Source organism: Panthera tigris, chromosome B1, assembly GCF_018350195.1.
Source record: "Panthera tigris isolate Pti1 chromosome B1, P.tigris_Pti1_mat1.1, whole genome shotgun sequence".
NCBI lineage: Eukaryota > Metazoa > Chordata > Mammalia > Carnivora > Felidae > Panthera > Panthera tigris.
The window spans coordinates 108,023,809-108,040,761 of record NC_056663.1 but is presented as its reverse complement, the minus strand read 5'-3'; the positions used below and the strand labels follow the sequence as shown (position 1 = coordinate 108,040,761).

The 16,953-nt window shown below is 34.3% G+C and overlaps 1 protein-coding gene across 6 annotated transcripts in view; it reads right to left on the bottom strand.

The window, feature by feature from the left end:
• LOC102948923 (bifunctional heparan sulfate N-deacetylase/N-sulfotransferase 4) overlaps positions 1-16,953 on the bottom strand; it is a 375,766-nt gene that overhangs the window by 128,614 nt on the left and 230,199 nt on the right. For all 6 annotated transcript variants that reach the window (XM_042984004.1, XM_042984005.1, XM_042984009.1 and 3 more), the window contains one exon: positions 6,657-6,744. In XM_042984004.1, coding sequence (XP_042839938.1) covers positions 6,657-6,744 — 88 coding nt within the window. The remainder of the gene's footprint in view (positions 1-6,656; positions 6,745-16,953) is intronic.

The following is a 16,953-nucleotide window of genomic DNA, read 5'->3' as shown; positions in this document are numbered from 1 at the left end:
TGAGAGTAAAATTAAAACCTTATTTTTTCACTTCATAGATTAATTTCCCATTAGCCTTTCTCTTACTTTATACAGTTTTATAATTCAAAGTCTTGTGAGGCAAGCTTACAACACTAGAAATAACTTAATGAAAAATATGATACCAAATCATGCTGAGGCCCCACAGCAGAATTTCACGTTTTAAAATCCAACTAAATGAAAATATTAAATTTTTGAATCACCATAAACAAGTATTTATTTATACCTAATTTATGCCTAAATTATATGTGAGGATATAATTTGTAGTTTATACATGACTAGATTTAACACAAGTTACAATTCTTTGTAACACAAGAATTTGTGTTAATATTAAGCCTTTCACTTCTAATCTAATCTAGATTCAAATCAACATCATTATTAATTAAAAATATAGTATTTTTTGTTCTCATTTAACAGTTATTCCCTTTTACTCCTCCCAATTCTCAAAAAATAGGAAGTTTTAAATTCAGAAGTAAAATATTGAAGAATTCACTTTTTGTTATCACTTGTGGAAGATCTTGTAATGAGATAACAGCATGCCTCTAAAAGTCCTTTAAGTCTGCCCATATAATAATAATTTTAGCAAGATCTGGGCTATAGGTTAATTCCCAGAAGGCAACATTAAAATGCAATTTATAAAATTCCAGTGTCTGCATTATTTCTTTTGTAAAAACGTCTGCCTTATATTTGTTCATTATGTATGAAATATTGTAATTCCTAAATGGTAAGAAGATGTTGTAATTTTCTTTGTATATTGACTCTGGCATGGTTTCATATAGGTGGGTATAGATAAACTAATTTTAACTATTACACTAAGTAAAAATAACCGTGTGGTGATAAAAATCAATTAAAAGTTACCTAATAGGGACACCTGGGGAACTTAGTTAAGCATCCCACTTTGGCTTACTTAGGTCATGTTCTCAGGGTTTGTGAATTCGAGACTGGCATCAGGTTCTGTGCAGAGCCTGCTTCAGATCTTCTGTCTCCCTCTCTCTCTTTCCCTCCCCCACTCATTCTCTCTCTCTCTCAAAAATAAACATTAAAAAAATTACCTATCTATAGTTATCTATTAGCTCTAGAAGTAATCTATTCAACAAAGCTGTGGAATAAAAAATCGGTATACAGAAATCTGTTGTAGTTTCATACATGAATACACTACACACTAACAAAAGAACAGATAGAGAAATTAAGAAAACAATGCAATCACACTTGCACCAAAAATCATAAAATACCTAGGAATAAACCTAACCAAGGAGGTGTAACATCAGTACCCTAAAGACTGTAAGACATTGATGAAAGAAATAGAAGATGAAGAAATTGCAAACAAATGGATATAATGCTGATGGACTGGAAGAATTAATATTGTTAAAATGTCCATACTACCCAAAGCAATCTACAGATTCAATGCAATCTGTATCAAAATGTCAATGGCATTTTTCACAGAACAAGAACAAATAAAATTTGTATGAAATCACAAAGATCTCAAATAGTCAAAGCAATCAAGAAAGAAGAACAAAACTGGGAATATTACAATCCCAGATTTCAAACTATACTACAAACCTATTATAATCAAAACAGTATGGTACTAGCACAAAAATATACACAGAGCAATAGAACAGAATAGAGAGCCCAGAAAGAAAGCCATACTTACATGGTCAATTAATCTATGACAAAGGAAGCAAAAATATACAGTGAAGAAAAGACAGTCTCTTCAATAAATGGTGTTGGAAAAACCGGACAGCTATATACAAAATAATGAAACTGGGTCACTTTCTTACAGCATACACAAAACAAACTCAGAAGGGATTGAAGATCTAAATATAATACCTGAAACAATAAAACTCCTAAAATAAAACATAGGCAGTAATCTCTTGGACATCATCTTCAGCAATAATTTTCTGTATATATCTCTCCAGTCAAGAAAAACTAAAGCAAAAATAAATTTATTTTTGGGACTACATCACACTAGAGAGATTTTGCAGATCAAAGGAAACCAACAATAAAAGGCAACCTACTGAATGGGAGAAGATATTTGCAAATGATATATCTGATAAAGAACTCCTGAAAATACCAAAAATTCCACAAATAATCCAATTAAAATGGGCAGAGGTACTGAATAAACATTTTCCCAAAGACCTCAGATGGCCAAAAGACATGTGAAAGGATACATCTCTAATCATCAGGGAAATGCAAATCAAAACCATGATGAGATATCACTTCACACCAGTCGGAATGGCCAGTATCAAAATATAAGAAATAGGAAGTGATGGCAAGGATGCGGAGAAAAGAGAATCCTTGTGCACTGTTGGCAGGAATCTGGTGCAGCCACTATACAACACAGTACAGAGGTTCCTCAAAAAACTAAAACTAGAGCTACAAATCCAGTAATTCCACTTCTGGGTACTTACACAAGGAAAAAGAAACCCACTAATTTAAAAAGATATATGAACACCTATGTTTACTGCAGTAGTATTTATAATAGCCAAGATACAGAAGAAATCGAAGTGTCTATCCATAGATGAATGGATAAAGAAGATGTGGTATATATACACAATGGAATGTTACTCAGTTGTAAAGAAATAATGAAATCTTAGCCATTTGGGACAACATGGATGGATAGCATGCTAAATGAAATAAGTCAGAGAAAGATAAATATCATATAATTTCACTTACAGGTAAAATCTAAAAAACAAAACAAACAACAATATCAACAACAATGACAAAAAGGAGAAACAAATTCATATATAGAGAGAACAAAATAGATGTTGCCAGAAGGGACAGGAGTGGCAGGTGGGTGAAATAGGGTGAAGGGGATTAAGAGGTATAATCTGTCTGTTATAAAATAGATAAATTACGGGGATAAAAAGTATAGCATGGGGAATATAGTCAATAACATTGTAATAACTTTGACTGTGGAAACCACACTTATCATGGTGAACAAATTGTAATGTATGTGATTTTCAAATCACGATGTTGTACACCTGAATCTAATATATCGTATGTCAGTGATACTTCAATTAAAAATTAAGAAAATTAATTTCAGAAAATGTGTTCAGTACATTGCATTGCCTATAAAACCTTCAAAAAGACACATGTAGAAAATATATCTCTAAGAATGCTACTTGTATCTATAAATAAGGAGAGTTTACTATTTCATTGTATATATATGTTTACAATGCATTGCTTCACTGAATGTAAGGCACATACATAAAAGTTGTTTCTAAGAATGCTACTTCTACATGTGAATAAGAACAGTGTTATTTCAGTTAATGATTGTGTTTGCCATACTGTAGTACTTTAAAGCTCTCTTTAAAGGTAAACAAAAATACAAATAAATAAGTAAATAAAATGAATGAATAAATGAGTGCATGGATGCATGTTACCTATGATTTCATAATTAGAAAATAGAGCTATGTGAATTATTCAGTTTAATTCTTTGATAAAATTTGATCTTATATAAAAATACTTTTTAAAGTGATAGTAATAAAAAATAGCACTTAGAACATGTTCTAGATGAGGGAGATATTATTATTATTCTCATTTGGAGATGCAGAAACTGAGGCAAAGAAAGTTTAAATAACCTGTTTATGTTCACAAAGCTAGTAAATGTCAAAGTCTGGATTTGAACAAAAGCAATCTGTTGCTAATACCTACTCTTTGAACCAATACTTTATACAAAAAAATCAAAAACTAAAAGCAAACAAAAGTGAACGATTGTAATACCTTTTACTTTCATGTTTGAAAGGTAATAGTTTTATATAAAGGATCTATATTTTTGTAAAATGAATTCTCATTAAAAATATTAACACAATTCACAAATATCCATGGAGTAATTGATTGAATCATATTAATTTATTATTAATTATAAAGAGTGACAATTGTCACTAGAAATTATGCCCTACGAAAAATCATACTTATAGCCCTTTATCCCTAGAAGGCATCCTAATGTTGTAATGTCTTTATTCTTTAATCGAGCTTTCATTGTGCAATTCCAATCAAGATTTACATATTTCCAGACTAAAACTCTTTATTTCAAACTCCACACTTTTTTTCCCCTTTTAATCAACAGTATGTCCTTCCTCTTTCAATTTGGCACCTGTGAGTGGCTGACTGTTCGGGAATGCTCAGCGATATGTCCTTTTTGGGTGAGATTGTTTTTAGCACGTGAAGGACAGAGAAACTGAACAGGAAAGAATACATGGGAAATACAAATAAGTGAAGTAGTCTAAGAAATGAAGAATCTATCATTATTACACTGGGCATATGTGATTAAATGTCTTCAAAACAATGAGGCTCATCAATCAGCATCCTCATGCATTGGGAAATCAGAACATCCTGGGAGAGAACAGAGACAATCATTGTGACAAGGCCATCTTCTAATAGTTACACATCACAGCAGAGTGCAAGTATAAGGAAAGCACTTCCCTGATTTGCAAACTTTTTCCCATACAGTTAAGCCTCCATATAAGAACGTGACTAGATAAGATAAAGGTATGCCCTCCCTGTAGTGGGCATCACCATGTTATTCCATGCTAGAGGAAACCTTGGTATCTTTGGGTAAATTAATAACTACTTAACGTAGTAAGATGCACTTTTGAAATACAATATGGGTGCTCTTCAATGATTCAATGGATGCAAATCAATGAAAGTTTCATATTCACGTGAAGGAAAGTAAACTTCTGGGATTTAGGAATGCATGTGTGTATATATATATGCATTCATAAAGTGTAACCTAAATGTATGGTCTCTAAAGTGTACTACTACATAACACAACATAACAGAATAGAATTTCTTCCATTATTTTTGTTAGGTTAGTACCAACATAAGGAGTCAATAAGGTCTTTTTAAAAGAGATAATTAAAATGATTTTTTGTACCTTCCTCCAACAACTATCCCTGTGATATTAACTAGTGTCTTGTTCATTTCCTAGTGGATGTGTACTGTGTACATGTTCAGGATCATAAAGAAGAAATGGGAAGTGTTATAACCTGCTATCAACATTAACTCTGTGAATGTCTGCCAGGTTTAATAGGTCTGAATATGAAAAGTAAATAAAAGACCTGAGGCAGTTATCCAGATATATTTCAACCAAAAGAATGGCTTTACTTGTACTATCTAGCTATTTAAGACAAAATAGCATTGTTTGTGTGTGAACTTCAAATAATCCCATAATTTCCCCCCTGTGTGAGTAGATATAGCCTTTAGAGTTATCTGCTTTATAACTTCAGAGTCAGAGCTTCTTAGGCCTGAACTCATTTCTTGAGGGGGCTTTTGAAGAAGATTTACAAAACTATGTCTATTTTCAAAATTGTAAGCTGGAATTGCTTTGCCTGTGCAGATATGATGACCCAAATCTCTTTCTGCAAAATGTCCTTTTAAAATATGCAATCATTTGATTTATCAACTGGTCTAAATACTAATTTTCCTTCTATTACTTTAAACAGATTTACATGTTTCAAAGCAGGAGGGAAAAAGCATTAAAGAAAAGCCAATAAGACATTGCTCCTTCAATATTCTAATAAACCATGCTGAGCCTCTTTGGGTAAACATTAAAAAGCTTCTTTGGGTAAATGAGCTGCATTTACGATCATTAAAGACTACCTTTGCACAGGATATTTTTAATGTCAATAACATGCATGCATAGAGAATACTATGAAATGTTTTCACTAAGATACTATGAAGTAATGACAGTGCAAAATCACAAATGCAGAAATAGGAGCAGATAGTATGTATTTGCCCTAATACAGACTCTAACACACCATTTTGTGCTATTTTTGTCGTTATTACGAGATAGTCACTTCTATGCTCTATGAACATAGCTTTGTCCATACTAGTGCCAGACATTAGAATGCTGATATTCAGAAAATAAAAGTCAAATTCTGGAGATGACGGTGGGTAGAGAGGTGAGGAATATCAGAATATAGAGTAGTGCATGAATACCCATCACATTTTAAGAATTTGTTAAAAGCTGACACTGAACAGAAGTGCAACTGTGGCTGGATAGAGATGGAAAGAAATACAAGCCTTATTATGATGGTTTTAATGCATGTTGGGCCAAATTATTGTAATATTTTTAGGGAAAAATCCTGCAAGGGAAGGTAAATTAAGCAAGGTGACTCTTAGACTCTATTGATTTTCTTTGAGGCTACAAAATTCCTCTCTTATCACCAGGTGTTTCCCAAAGGAAAATAATATGTACAAAAATGTCTGTCACCTTGACTATCTGACTTTTTAAAAACACTGTCCATTATTATTATTATTAGAGTGTTATTGCCATCATCATGATCATCATCACCATTATCATCATCATCATCATCATCATCATCATCATCATCATCATCACTATGCTTTCTACTTGGACCATGCTGAGAGACAAGATGCATAGTCACAACTTAAACAATGATCTTGGTTTCTTTTACTGAGTTGAAAAAGTCAGTTCTCTTTCTCTTTTGCCCTTGATTCTAACAGTATTTGCCAAAGTAAACAAGCTCATTGATTTTGGATTTGGCTACTCATATAATGCATCCAAGTTTTTCCCATAATCAGTCCAGATATTCTATTTCTCCTACTTATGAAACATTTAAAATCCTCTCTCCTATTTATATGTAACTTCCTGAGAACACAAAGCTCCTTCTTACCTGTGTGGTAAAACTTCCCTGAAAATCCAAGGTTGAAGGTAAAATTTGCAACCTGAGTGCGCAGTAAATTTTGGGTCTCTAGTAATGCCTGAAATAAATAAGAAATTAACATGATTTTAGAAAAATAAATATGAAGTTTTGGGATGCCTCTTTTTCAAATGTGTATGCATGAGTGAAACAAAATAGTATGGGCTTTGTTGCTTTTTGGGTTTTTGATGGCTACTGTTATATGCTATTCATATCTCAGGTATTATAATCACTATTATTATTTTTATTGAAGTTCACCAAATTATGAAGCAGTTAAGCCCTAAGCACATTATAAGTTGCTGAGAGGCAATTCTCTAAACACACAGCACTGAAATCATTTTTCATTTCCATGTGAGTCATTTCTTGATTTCAGATTATTACACTTTTTTTTCCTTGGGAGAAAATTTTCAGAATTTTTGGATATAGACAAGTCTTTAATTCGTTAGTAAGGAATGGAAAGGTAATATTTGTTTGAGTTGCAATTCAGTATTTATTTAACTGTGCTACCTCCCCTATCATTTTATTTTTTTATTTTTATTTTTTTTTAATTTTAATTTTTTAACATTTATTTACTTTTGAGACAGAGAGAGACAGAGCATGAATGGGGGAGGGTCAGACAGAGGGAGACAGAATTGGAAGCAGGCTCCAGGCTCTGAGCTGTCAGCACAGAGCCCGACGCGGGGCTCGAACTCATGAACTGTGAGATCATGACCTGAGCCGAAGTCGGCCGCCTAACCGACTGAGCCACCCAGGCGCCCCTCCCCTATCATTTTATAAGGGATAATCATTACGTTAAAAGCTTGGGTTCTCAACCATATAAACTAAAGATAAATGTATAATTTATATTGATTGCAAATCTTGAAATATGAACCAGGCAAGGACAGATAGGAAATAAATAGCCAATTCCATAAAGAAAACTTTTCCAACTGTGGAAAAATGTGCCTATTTTCTGTATCTGGAATTATTCTATGTTAATTTCTTATTTGTAGACAGGATAGGAACACACTGATGGTAATCTTAGAGTCAGACTTAGTCCTGTAAATTTTCTGCCAATCCTTAAACTGCTATTATTCCTATGCCAACATATGTAGCATAATTCAGAACTCTCATATCCTTGGGCTTTTTAGTTTGCTTATTGATTCAGAATGCTTTTCCTGTTTTTAAATGGATTTTTAAAGGGGATTTACTTTGTTCTGATGAAAATGAAAAATTCGTTTCAAACTAGACATATTAGTAAGACCAATTTTTGGTTACTGCTATCAATATGTTAAGGTGAACAGAAATTTAGACAATTCTGTTGAGTATTAGTCACAGTGGATAAGTATCTGCTTAAAAAATTTGTGGAACTATTTACTCCTCCAGAATTAAGAGGACTCTCCTGCAAATTAGCTTAATTAGATAAAAGAATAACTAAAAGGTTGATAACTACATAATCAGTGGTTATCCTAGGTTACAGTTACATTGCATGTAATCCTGGCCAATCTTATTTAAATATTATGAAATAAGTAGAAAAAGGAAAAAAATAGGCTTATTTAGTTTGACTCAGTTATATGTAATATATTTTTTAAAAGTTCTCAGAAAGAAAAAAAAACCTAAATACTAAAAAGAGGTTGGAGTTAAAAATAAAGTCTTTTGAAATAGTCAAGCATATTGGTAAATCCTGTGGAATACAGTGTTAAGTTGAAAATATCATGCATCTCTTTATCTTAGTAAGTTTCTTTTTCTGGGTTTCTTACTTTATTCAATGCACAATCCCTGGGCTTCCATAACTTCAATTAGTTTTTTTAAAACACTCCTTTCCCCTGTATTCCTTACCACTCCAATCCCCTACCATTTCTTACCTCTGGGTTCTCGAAGTCATTATTTTGCATTTAGTTCTCCAGTATCTTAAAATCACTATATATTTATTGTAGGTGGATATATATATTTAGTGTATATATTGGGTGTAACAAGCATAGTCCCTTTAACCTAGGACTTTAATGCTTAGAGAGGGAGAGAGAATTTAAATAGACAGTCAGTAAAATGTATAATTACAACTCATGATAAGTTCTACAAAGAAATCTAGAGCATGTTATGATAGACCAGTAAGGGATTTTAATTTATACTGATGGAGTGGGCCCACATTTTCAATGCTTGATTAGGGGAAAATAAATCAAATAAATCAAAATCAAATCAATAAACATCAAACAATGTATTTTTCCCTCAATCAACTTGCCACCACTTTAGGAACACCTCCATTGTCTTTTTCTTGGGCTTTTAAAACACTATAGTCTGCTAACCTTCCCACCCTTCAGTTTTATCTTCCTCTAATCTGCCTTACATTCTGCAATCATGCTAACATCCCAGAGGCAGTAAATGTACTTCACCCTTGGGGTCAAGGAGGCCATTCAATTAATGGCTCAGCCTTGTTGGTCATTTCAGTTCTCTAATGCTTTCTTTCCCTTATCTGTAAATGGGATAATGTTTAATACCTGTTTCACACTATTATTGGGCATTATGTTGTAGAAAGTATACAGCTAAATGCCTGGCACACAGTAGAAACTCAATAAATGCTGCCAATGAGCACTCAATGTGTCATTCTCTCCCCACCTATTAGGTATTGTTGGCGCCTCCACTTTTCCAATTAAGCTACAAGCATTGTTGTTTCCCCCAAATCACCTTGTCCTCTGGATCTATTCCCATTCCTATATTTCTCCGTGCCTTTCCTTACTCTGTTCCTTTTGTTTAGTCTCCAGCTGCTCCAGATCCTATTCCCCAAACCCATCCATTCTTTAAAGTTCTGCCCAAATGCCATTTCTGTATGAAGCCTGCCCTGATGCCTCAAAGCTTTTACTTTTTTTATCTCCCAAAGTTCCTAAATTATTTTTCTTAAGACTTACATTATTTTCTTCTTTACTACATCACTTTATATCCCACTTCTTCTAGTCTATAAGCATCTTCAAGTCAATCAAACCTTACTTATTTTTACATATTCCTTATTGCTAGATATATTTTTGTAAATGTGGAAGGCAATCAATTGAATTAGTTTCCTTTATTTTAATTAGTAACATATTTCTGATGGTAAAATGATAAACATGGTTCATGGACCATACCATTAAATGATATCAGAACAATATGGATAGGATGCTACATTTCACCAGGACATTTATATCATGGATGCTTTATAATCTTATATTATAGATTACCTAGTAAGACAAGCTCACAGAAGCGAGGACAGATGGATTTTCTTCCAGTGGTACTAATAACTATGAAGAATTTGGCAGACCCTTCTATTGTTGAAAGAAATAGAATTGTCTAGTCATACTCTCCCAACATGTAATTTTGATTAATGTGGGGTAAAAATTACAATTTCTATAAGTAAAACAAAACAAATAGATTAAAAAGGCAGACCCTAAAAGATTCCATGACTGACTATTTCAGTATAAAAAAGTTCTTTAACTTCCAAAATTCAGGGAAAGAAAATTTCCATGGTCTTTCGATGGTGAAGGAAGAGAGATACAAATAATGAGTAATAAAATAGTCCAATTTTAAAAATAAAAATCATAAATAAGCTTAAAAGAAAAAAATGTTAAACCACAAAAATTAAAGAAGAAACATAGAAAAAGTAAAGAATAGAAATAGAGGAAGTGTAAAGTGTCAGAAGAAATGTTAGATAAGAAAAGACAAATATAAAATTGTGAATAAATGAAATATAATGAAACTAAAAAAAACTTACTTTGGAAAAACTTGTTTATAAAGTGGAAGTAATATGTGTCAATTATAGATAAAAATCAAATTGTAAAGTTTAGGAAACAACATGTAGCTACAGATAAGCTTTTTTTATCTGAATATTTTGTGAGGAAATTTCACTAACTTTTGAACATAAATGTAAAGTGAAATATATTTAGTGTTTAGACAATAAACTTGTTACTTTCTTTAATAGTTTATCTCATAAGAAATATAAACAGCTTTCGGGCACCTGGGTGGCTCATTTGGTTGAGTATCTGACTTCAGCTCAGGTCATGATCTCACAGTTCCTGAGTTGGAGCTGTCAGTACAGAGCCTGTTTTGTATCCTCTATCCCCCTCTCTCTCTGCCCTCCCCCCCACTCTCTCTCTCTCTCAAAAATAAACATTAAAAAAATATATATCTATATATATACAGCTTTAAGATATTCCTTTGCATTATCTGGGAAGAATTTACTAAGGAACTTGACTAGATATTAAAGAGAATAAATATATACAACTTAAGAAAAGGCAACAATTCATTATTTTAATAGATATTACTTACATTTGCATAATGTTATCATAACAAGTTCTCAGTATTTAATAAAGCAAGTCTGACTTGCCCCACTATAAAATGTTAAAGAAAACAATGGTTTTCAAACTTTACTGTACATAAAATTTTCTAAAAGAGACTGCTAATATTGTCAATTCTGGATTCCCACTTGAAAAGTTATTGATTTAGTTTTATGTGATAAGGTCCAGGCTTGTGTATTTCATCAGAGACCCTAGTTGCTTCTAAAAAGGGTCAAGCAATTGTTTCCAGGTTACCCATATGAAATGAGTTGCCAGAATGCTTGTAAAGTAACTTTCCCAGGCCCATGTTCTGGAAATTCTGAATTGGAGTATAAAATGGAACCTAGGAAACTGTAAATTTAATAGTGATTCTTATAGTTTCAAGCTGGAGATTATAACCATCAAGGAACCTTGGGAAATATTAAGTTAGTGTACTATTTATATTTATGCTAATTTCAAAGTATGTTGCTTATGCCTTTTTAAAAATTTTTTTTAAATATTTATTTATTTTTGAGAGAGAGAGAGAGAGACAGAGAACGAAGGGGGAGGGGCAGAGAGAGACACACACAGAATCCGAAGCAGGCTCCAGGTCTGAGCCGTAAGCACAGAGCCCGACACGGGGCTCAAACTCACGAACGGTGAGATCAAGACCTGAGTCGAAGTCGGATGCTTAACTGACTGAGCCACCCAGGTGCCCCCCCCCTTTTTAAATTTTTAAAAATATTTATTTATTTTTGGGTATTTTGTTTATGCCTTAACCCACTCTGATATTGAGGCTAACCCTTTCCGTAACTACACATAAGATATGACTATCTACATATATCGAATAGCCTTATACTTCCAAAATTTCAAATCAAACCCAAAAGGGTGATAGTTTTTGTTCCTTTAACTGTCTTGTACAGTTTTTTAATATATCCAATAATTAAATGAAAGTGTCATCTTAGTTATCTTACAAGATCTTGATGTGGGAATCAGAAGAGGTTACCTCTATACTTATGGTCCAGGTGGAAAAAAATGCTTCGTGGAAAGTTCAAGTGGCCTACGTGCGTAACACTAGGAGAGGGCCCAAATTGAGCATGTTTGCCTTAACACTTGGTCCAACCTTAATAACTTCAGGTCCCACTACAGTAAGTTTGTGTGACCAACCAGGATGAAATGACTCAGGAGTCCATGCACTTTTGTGCAGACTATTTGTCAATGTACAAATGAAGATGAATAGGGCTGACCCAGGGTGAAAGTATGAAGCTTTTGAAGTTTGCCTTTGATAGTCTCTGCCTCTCTTCTTGTTCATCTCCTTTCCCTTAGAAGCGATTTGTATTCTTTCAGAAACCTACTTTCTCTCTCTTTTGCTCTGTCATTTTTAAAATCGCTTACTGCTACTCAAAGAGGAAATTGTCTGATATAATTTATACACTGACAGAATTTTATTACACCAATACCCCAAATCTTCCACGGTATTTCACATTGAACAGTTGGGCTGTGATTATGGAATGGAAGAGTTAACTAAGGAAGAATGAATGAATGTTTGTAATTATAAACTGAAGAAATGTGGAGACCATTTGTGGGGAGAAAGATGTGGGGTTTGGGGATCCTTCTGCTGAAATCAGACTCAATGGAAGAACAACTTGCTGAGTAGAAAAACACTATGGTATTTCAGAACAATTTCTCTCTCATCTTCCTAGTCATCACTTAAGTGTTGTCCTCCCATCTCTCATCTCTTGCCTAAGTATCCAGGAAACCAGGGATCTGAAGCTCAACCTTTGGGCTCTCTTCCTCCTTGTGCCATTATTAATTCATCCATCCATTGAAACAATAATAATTGAATCCCTGCTATGTTTTAGGCACTCTTCTAGTTACTAAAGACACAGGAAAGAATGCTAAAAATAATGGAGCTTTTACTATGTGTTAGGCCCTGTGAGAAGCACTCTATTTGGATTATCTCTTTAAATACCCTGTGATCCCATGGACTGCCTGGGTGGCTGGGGCAGTTGAGTGGCCAACTTCTGCTCAGGTCATGATCTCACATTCCTGGATTCCAGCCCCGCTTCAGGCTCTGTGCTGACAGCTCAGAGGCTGAAGCCTGCTTCAGATTTTGTCTCCCTCTCTCTCTGCCTGCCCCCCCCCCCCTCGGGTTCACTCACTGTCTGTGTCTCTCTCTCAAAATACATAAGCATTAAAAAAATTTAAATCTCTCTGTGATCCCTTAATTAACCCTATTTTTGAGGCATATAAGGCACAGAGAGTCTAAAAAAGCTACATAATGTTAAGGAGTTAGAAAATATCTGACAAAACTGATAAGCTTGTTGTTCTCGTAGAAATTGGGTTCTGTTTAGGCAAACATGATACACATGGCAGATGAACCAAATAATTATTTAATTGCAAACTGTAATTAGTGGTACAAAAATAATTATAGTATATGCTCTTATTGAAACTAACACAGAGTGCCTGAATTTCGACAGGATAAGCAATATGATCTATGAAGCCTCTCTGAAAAAGTGGCAATTTAGTTGAAGCATGAAAAATGAGAGGCCAGCCATGCCCAAATCAGGGCTCTGGAGGAGTGTGTGCTGCAGGCAAACGGGACAGTGAGAAGAAGGCTCAGTGTCAGGAAAAACCTCAGCATCTTAATACACCACACTTTACTTCATCTCACATAAGATATGATTTTACATTTTAAATGGAATCTTCTGGCTCATTGCTGAGAAGGAATTGTAGGACAACTGGAGCAAAACACAGGAAAATCAGTTAGGAGACTTTTGTAGTAGTTCCAGGAAGGGAAAAAAAAAAATAAATAAATAAATAAAGGCGTGGTTTTTACTGGAGGTACTGGGAATAGAAGAAAGTAGTGTAATGTTGATGGACTGGTGTGGGAAGTGAAGTGGAGTGTAATTTCGTTAATGCTTCAGATTTCTGACATTCAGATGTGGGAGCATTGGGAAAGGTTTTGAGGGAAAAATCAATACTTGCACTGCTTTACTAAACATTCTTTCTCACAACAGGATGACCATGTTGTTGAAACCTCTACATCAACCCTAACAGGAAAGAGACCTTAAAGTCATACAGCACCATTGCTTTTCAGTCTTTGTTATCCAAAACTGGAGGGTAAACTTCAGGAACTAACTGCACAAGGAATGTATATATGTGCAAGGGGAGTAGTCTTATATAGCATAAGGAGTGCTTTTTGCATGCTAGAAGGTGAAACACTGATGACGATTAAAGGTACTGGCAAAGAGAAGAGAAAATTTGAAAATTGGTTTGACCTTGCAAAATAATATTAACTCGTGTCACGTATGTGAAGAGTTTGCATTTTCTGCTTGATTATCAAAGAACACAATGAAGGTTATATAAATCATTAAATTTGAAGTGCATTTATAGTGTTGTAAATTGCATTTGATTACATCAGCAAATCACTCCATGTGACTTTGAATTCCTTCCCAGTGGGTATGGATGGATTTTTCTTGTCCCCTAAACTTTGTTACTGTAAAGTGGTCTGGGAAGCTTTGTGTTGACAGAATTCGAAGTCATTTTGACTTCAGTTAATTCTGAAAGTATGTGAGATGAACTTCTGTTTCTGCTTTCTGCTTAGCGGTCTTGCATTTGCCCTGGGATCAGAAAATTTCCATAAGCAAGGTGAAACACTGCCCAGTTCTTATCAGCCCCAAATTCTCTCCAACTGTATTCTCATTTTCAGTCTGTACAGATCATCTCAAACTATGAGTGTGTTCTGTTCTGTTTCCATGCTTTTAATGTTCTACCTAATTGATTGGAATTTTGAATCAAATAAATTTGAATCAAATATGAACCATAAGATCCTTCAGGTAATATTATTTGCACCACTGGTATTCTCCTTTAAAAGTTAGTTTCTATGGAGGCACCTGGGCAGCTCAGTCAGTTAAGCATCCAACTTTGGCTCAGGTCATGACCTCACGGTTCGTGGGTTCAAGCCCTGCATAGGGCTCTTTGCTGACAACTCAAGAGCCTGGAGCCTGCTATGGATTCTGTGCCCCCTTCTCTCTCTGCTCCTCCCCTACTCATTCTCTCTGTCTCTGTCTCTGTCTGTCTCTCTCAAAAATAAATATTAAAAAAAGTTATTTCCTCTAAACTTGGCCTTCGATTATATTATTTAATTTACTTTTCCTATAAATTTTGCTCCAAGTCTCTATCATGCCCTACGAGATTTTTTGTTATAAAAAGATAAAAATATATTATAACTTCAGAGTTCATGGTTTGTGTAACATAACTATTTCCTTTAAAGCCTTTTATGACATAATGACAAAAATAACTGTCTTATTTTCCTGAAGCCAAAGTATTCAAGTACATGATAGAGTAATAGTGAGATAGAACTACCTTATGTTAGGACTTCTTTGGGGATGTGGAATGAAACTGGTCATTGTAAACTCAGGGACTAAAAGATGGCTTCAGGAATTATCAGGATTGGATAGCTGAGAGAAGCATACACATGAACACACAACACAAGCAAACTGACAAAATCAAACCTTTATTGAGTAAGGATGGGTGGAAAGTAGTTTATGATGCAAAATATTTCCAACAATTCTCAGTAGGGATCTGCACTGAATTGGTGCAAATTCTCATTGTGTCAGGCTGGGACTTCATTTCTTTATTTATGTATTTTAGGTTGGAACTTTCAAATGTAACCTGAATCACTTTCATAATCTTGATTCCCATGTTGGGGAGCCAACTTGATAGAAATGCTTTGTACTGCTATGGAAGCTCTAAAACAGACACAGAATCATTCCTCTCAGAGCTGGCTTTGGAGTCTGTGGAGTGTGGAAGTTTGGGCTGCCTTCAATACCAAGCCATCATGGATGATTTTACTGTAGAAGAGGAAATAACGAGTGAAACAGAGTTGTTGATTACAGAGGATTTTTTTCCAAACCATGATCTGTGGGGTCACTAGGTCTGTGAAATTTAACAATTCTATGAAAAAATAATTCCATGTTCAAAATGTTTAGAAACACTCTATATTATACTCCTTTTGAGAGGTTCTTTTTTTAAGTTTATTTGTTTATTTTGAGAGAGAGAGCACAAGAGTGCAAGCAAGCAGGGGAGAGGCAGAGAGAGGGACAGAGGGAATCCCAAGTAGGCTCTGCACTATCAGCACAGAACCCTATGAGGGGGCCAATCTGACCTCATGAACAATGAGAACATGACTTGAGTCAAAATCAAGAGTCAGACACTTAACTGACTGAGCCACCCAGGTGCCTCTTGAGACGTTCTTAATTCACATTAACATACCACACTCTCTAGTAGGAATAATTTTGTATATGGCTTACCTTAGTTTTTCCTCTGAACTATTAGCTAGCAACACATACTCCTACTTGCTTAAATGTGATACATACAGTTTTAGGAAAAAGCATTAAGTGGATAGCTAATTCCTAGGAAGTAGAAGTGTCTCCTGGAGTCATGCTATAGTTTCCTATTTAGTATCCAATGCAAGTTGCAGAATATAACAGTTGTGATTTCATATAAAATGTGATTCTGTGTGCATTCAATCATGTAATAACTTAGCTCTTTGTAAGCCACCTAAAGAAAGGAGGATTCTTTCATTACTGCAGGATATCCCTAAAGAAGTTCTGATCAATAGCAATTCCTTAATATTACAGAAATGTGCAAAGTATTTAGAAATAGAATTTACACTTTTGATAAACATGATATTACTTCTTGGAGCATCTTATTCTTGTTGAGAAATTATTAAAGGCAACTATTAAGTTGTTTCATTAACAAAAATACTTTTTACTTAAAGATTTAAAAAATCTCTCAGCATAATTATCATTTTATTTTTTTGGCCTTAAAACATGAAAGCCTCCAAAGCAACTATCTTTTTAATCAAGGTCAAGTATTAGCACTGTTTCTTAGGACACCTGCTTCTGCCTTTGCTGGTGGCTATAATCTCCATTTCTCATTCCCTATCCTCTCTCCTACTCAGTATGCATCCAGGGTGGGCTTACAGCAATATTCGTACAACACAGCTA